Source organism: Lucilia cuprina, chromosome 5 (genome assembly GCF_022045245.1).
Source record: "Lucilia cuprina isolate Lc7/37 chromosome 5, ASM2204524v1, whole genome shotgun sequence".
NCBI classification, from domain to species: Eukaryota; Metazoa; Arthropoda; class Insecta; order Diptera; family Calliphoridae; genus Lucilia; species Lucilia cuprina.
Window position 1 is genome coordinate 12,644,063 of NC_060953.1, and position 5,871 is coordinate 12,649,933.

Below are 5,871 nucleotides of genomic sequence, written 5' to 3' on the forward strand. Positions count from 1 at the left end.
ATAGATAGATAGATAGATAGATAGATAGATAGATAGATAGATAGATAGATAGATAGATAGATAGATAGATAGATAGATAGATAGATAGATAGATAGATAGATAAGTTGTACTCCATTTGGAGAAGTATTAGAGTCAAGTTACATTTTGCGTAAAATTTTACTATAGAGCTAAAGTTAGATTAGAGAAGATCTATAACAAGAGTATAGTAAGAAAATTGTAAATATGTTTGTAATGAATGTCTCTTTAAAAGTTTTTATTTCATTTAGTATATTTTATTTCAGAAATAAATTCACCAAAAATTGTTCACCATTTTAATGGTTCAAATACCAGACAAACTAGAAGTCAGTTGCCTTATTTGAACCAAAAAAAACTGTTATATAAGTGCTGCTTTCAATTAAGCATCCCTACGCACTTTTTAGTACATCCTTTCTGATACATGTCTCTGAGTTCCTTAAAAGACGTTGTTCTCACTTCGCTCTCACTCTGCTCCACTTGCGAATCATTACAACTTTCAGTTGACGCTGTGACGGATTTCATAAAATAATCTGAGCCTCCAGATTTTCTGGACTTAGTTTCAGATGGTTTGCCCACAATTTCATTTTTAACTTGACTGATATTAGATGGTTCTTTGTTTATGGGCTTTAGTTCTTTTGACCAGTCATTATCGTTAGGCATATATTCCGTTGTTAGGCTTTCAGTAGCCTGTTGGAAACTACCAATTTGTTGACGTAAACTTTGTATCAACAGATGTTGTTTCTTCTTAATGTCACCCATTTCCAAATTATGTTGTTCTATCGAGGGCAGTTCTTCTGCACGGCCTTGACTTGCCGCCTCGATTTCTTTAAAAACCGTATGCTCTAAATCTCGTATCAATCGATCGCGATCATAAGGAGCTGCTTGTATAATCTGTCTTATACGAAACTGCAGGCGTGCCAATTGGGAACTGAGATTAAAGAAGGAAGCTTGCAAGGCCTCATGTTGACGTTCCAGGCGTCTTACATAACATATTTGTTGCATGTTACTGACCGTTGGATGCCATGTATAAGGATCACCGATACCTTTCTCGCAGAGATCTTTCATGTCGGGTATTTTTAATTGAGGGCAATCTGCATCATCTTTTTCCTCATTTTTACCACAGCAACCCATTTTATTGGATTTCTTTTAATATAGAAAAAATACTTGAATAATATTTGTGGTTAAACCGTGAATATCTGTTTAATTAGCAATATTATAAAATATATTTTTTCTTAAAAAGACTTTTTGGAAGATAATATTAAAAAAAACTTAAAATTTAGAATTTCAAAGTGTAATAAAAAATTTTAAAAAATAATGAAACTAAAATTTATTTCAAGGCCTTATAGATTTGATTGTATTTTTACTTCAAAATAGTAAAGTAATCGACGTTGGCCAGTTAATTTTTAGTTCAGTTCTAGTTCAGTTCTGGTTCAGTTATAGTTCAGTTCTAGTTCAGTTCTAGTTCAGTTCTAGTTCAGTTCTAGTTCAGTTCTAGTTCAGTTCTAGTTCAGTTCTAGTTCAGTTCTAGTTCAGTTCTAGTTCAGTTCTAGTTCAGTTCTAGTTCAGTTCTAGTTCAGTTCTAGTTCAGTTCTAGTTCAGTTCTAGTTCAGTTCTAGTTCAGTTCTAGTTCAGTTCTAGTTTAATTCTAGTTCAGTTTTATTTCAGTTCTAGACTGTTAAACATGCATTTTCTTGATAAAATTTGAAGTGCCTAAAAATTTGCAAAGCCAAGTAAAAGTCTGTTTTGAAAGGTTTAGGATGCATTATGGTTATCGATTTTTGAGTTCCTAGTATTTATTTTCTGACGGCAATAAAACATTTAACTTTCTACTTTCCTTCAACAATTTTCTACGAAATATTTTCCAAAAATAAAAATTCTTCATAAAAACCACATATCCTTGAATATCCAAAACCTTTGAATATTTAAGCTCAAATACAATATCTTAGCACTTTCAAGATGGAAAAAAACAACTAAAACAGTTGGTTTATTTGTGGTTTTCTAGGGAAATTTTTGTAAATCGAAAAAATCTATTTCAATTTATTTTTGAGTATAAGTGTAACCTTCATTTGATTTGGCTTAATAAATCCAACAACGCACAAGAAAAAAAAAACAAAAAACAAACATAAATTGTGGATGCTGCTTTTCTGCTGGAAAAATAAAACCCAAAATAAAAACTGTCAGTTTCAACTACAATACAGGCAAATGAAAGCGCAAAAAAAACGAATTGAAATAAACTACAACAAAAATTTCCGTTTAAATTAATTGAGGTTGACGACAACTGTACCATCATCACAATCGTCAACATCATCATGACGATGATGATGATGCTGATGGTGTATGAAATTTTATTGTACTCGACGGACTTTAGTAGTAGAAATGTACAAAATACTCAACAACATCTCATCATCATCATCGTCTCCAGCACCAGCTAACAAACAATGTATGTAGTACTATTACCTACAACAACAGCAACTACATATAATAATTACAACAACATGATCTCAACCACATTTAAATAGCGTAACAAAAAATATTGTACAAAATATAAAACGGTTTAAGGCTGATAAGAGTCGCGGCAAAAATAATAATAAACGGCAGAATAAAACATCAGCAGCAGAGAAAATACACACGCACACACACTTACATACATACAAACTCAATCTCATATACTTAATACAATAACAGCAATATCAGGCGTAATGACTGAATAAGAAGAACTCATACTGAATTGGGTACTTAACCGTTTGTACCCCCCGATATATAATATTTGTTGTTTTTTCTTATATGCAAAAACAAAATACAACAAAAAAGGGAAAACAACAAAGAAATAAGCTACAACAACAAATAATAATGATTTCACACATGTAAAAACTTTGAGCCAAACTAAAAATTGGACCAACTTTTCAAAAAGATGGACTTTCTAACACAGTATATAATAGTTTATAATCTGAACTAAAGAATAGTCTATAGCCAAGACTGTAGAATAGACTATAGCCAGGACAATAGTGTTGTCTTTTCAATAGACTATAACTGGACTATAAAATAGAACAATAGAATAAACCATAGTCAATAGCCTAGGAAGAATTTAGTCTACAGAATATACTATATTCTAGGCTATAGTCTGGGCTAAAGTCTGGGCATTATATAGACTATTATCTGAACTATAAATTATACTAGAGAATAGTATATAATCTGGACTATATAAGAGACTTTATTCTTAAGCATAGAATAGACTATAGTCAGAACTATGTACTGAATAGTCTGGTATATAGAATGGATTATAGCCATCTGGACTACAGAATGGACTAACTTCTTAAATAGAGAATATAGTCTATATAGTCAGGACAATAGGACATGCTATAGAATGGATAATAGCTCTTATATGGATAGAGAAAAGACTGGTATATATAATGGATTATTGCCATGATATAGATTATAGATAGACTAAACAGGCTATAGAATAGATAATAGCTCTTATATGGATAGAGAAAAGACTGGTATATATAATGGATTATAGCCATGATATATATTATAGATAGACTAAAGTTTTTACTACAGAATGAACTATATAATCTTGGCTAGAGAATAGACTATCGTCAGAACAATAGGATAAGCTATAGATAGGATAATATATCTTATATGGATGGACAAAAGACTGGACTATAGACTAAAATAAAGTTTTTACTACAAAATAGTCCATAGTCATAGAAAAAATTTTTACTACAGAATAGTCTCTAGTCTGTACTGTATAATATACTTTAGGCTACAGAATAGACAATTGTCTGAATAGAGAGGCAAGACTATGGGATAGTCTGCACTATATAATAGACCATATTCCTGACTATAGAATAAACTATAGTAAGGACAATGTATAGAAGAGATTGTGATCTGGAACTGACTTTGGAAGTGACTTAAGTGTAGACTATAGAATATAGTACTATATTATACTCAATAGAAGACTATAGTTTGGACTATAGACTGCACAATAAAATGGACTATAGTCTGGACTTAAGACTAGACTATAATTTGGACTAAGAATTTGACTTTAGTCAGAACTATAAAAAACAGTAATCTGGACTATAGAATAGCCCATATTTAAGAATATAGAATGTACTATAGCCAGGACTAGAATAGACTAAAGTTTTGACCATAAAATAGACTAGATTTCGTTTATATACCTAAGTAAATAAGTTTATATTATATCTCCATCCAAAGATTTCTTCAAACCCTGTCCATCAGGATAACCAAGATAAAAAGAATATATGCTGCACAATAGAATAGACTATAGTCTAGACTTGAGACTAGACTCTGATTTCGACTAAATATTTGACTATAGAAAAACTATAGTCGGGACTATAGACTGCACAGAAGTATAGACCATAGTCTGGACTAAAGACTATAATTTGGACTATAAACTTGATTATAGTCAGAATTACGAAAAAAGACAATAGTCTGGACTATACAATAGTCCATATACTGGACTATAGAACGTATTATAGCCTGGACTAGAATAGACTTAAGTTTGGACTATAAACTAGACTAGATTTTCGTCTATATACCTATAAGTAAATATATTTCTCTGGCCAACTCTGTATAATCCAGATAAAATTTTAAAAATTTCTCACACTAAAATGATCTTCTTGAGGCCATGTTTACTAATAATGAAAATAAAAAAAATCTATAAAACCATTATCGCAGATGTGGCAATAAAATAAGAGAAAAATTCAAACAATTCATAATTTGCCACAAACATGGATAGACGGCTGATCAGTCTGTGTGTGTGTAATTGTGAGCAAAAATGACGAATAAATAAAATGGTTTAAATTAAATACAAACAATATAAGGGGGATGAAAAAAATAAAATAAAAACACATTTTTGGATGGATGCCGTAGAATTGAACGTTTAAGTTGTTGACTGATTCGTTAGTTTGTTTTTAATGGTTGGCTGTTTGTACATTTAAATGGTTGAATATGAGGACGGATGATTATTTTGATGGCTGGTTGGACGCTGCCGTTATTAAATGATCATTATTATTTTAGTACTTTTCATTTGTGAAGAATTCATTTTTTCGCTCTACTCACTTTAATAAAAAAAAAAACTAAACAGTGAACAGATATTGCTCTGGTGATAATGTGAAGATCATCATTTAAACGAAAGTATTCACGTCATAACTGGGCGTAAACCATTTTGTCAATTCACTTTATAAAAATGCTGTTAAGTACTTTAGCAATAATAATAATAATAATAGCAACAATATGGTCGTAAATAAAATGATTTTAATTTTGTTGCTTTTTTTCTATACTCATACATGCAAAGTACCAAATCAAAAGGAGGATTTATTAGATAATTGTGAGTCATTTTGGCTTATCTAGTTTAATTGACTTAAATTTAATGTTGAAAAATGGCTGCAAACTGTATTAAAAGATGATGAAATTATTTTAAATAATTAAGAGCTTAAATGGTAGGATTATTGTCTAAACTATAAGCAAAATTGTAGCCTAAACTATACGCAAGACTATAGTCTAAACTTACCGATGCTTAAGTCTGAAATAAGGAGACTTACGTCCAAACTTAAGCCGGACTATGGTCCAGACTATAGAGTAGTCTATGGTCCAGACTATAGAGTAGTCTATAGTCCACATTATAGTGGAGACTATAGTCCACACTATAGAGTTGTCTATAGTCCACTCTATAGAGTAGTCTATATATAGTGCAGCCCTTAGAGTAGTCTATAGTACAGTCTATAGAGTAGTCCATAGTCTATAGAGAGAATAGTCTGTAGTCCAGACTATAGAGTAGTCATTAGTCCAGACTATAGAGTAGTGTATAGTCCCGACTACAGAGTAATCTATAG

The 5,871-nt window shown here is 31.0% G+C and overlaps 1 protein-coding gene across 1 annotated transcript; it reads right to left on the reverse strand.

The window, feature by feature from the left end:
- Nucleotides 1–222: 222 nt before the first annotated feature.
- Nucleotides 223–1,304, reverse strand: LOC111688980. The gene has a single exon (XM_023451485.2). The coding sequence runs from the start codon at nucleotides 1,145–1,147 to the stop codon at nucleotides 392–394; it is 756 nt and encodes a 251-aa protein (XP_023307253.2). The 5' UTR covers nucleotides 1,148–1,304; the 3' UTR covers nucleotides 223–391.
- Nucleotides 1,305–5,871: the final 4,567 nt, after the last annotated feature.

Bases quoted from the DNA above. Each gene is read 5' to 3' on its own strand.
- LOC111688980 (XM_023451485.2), bottom strand. From the start codon at position 1,147: ATGGGTTGCTGTGGTAAAAATGAGGAAAAAGATGATGCAGATTGCCCT.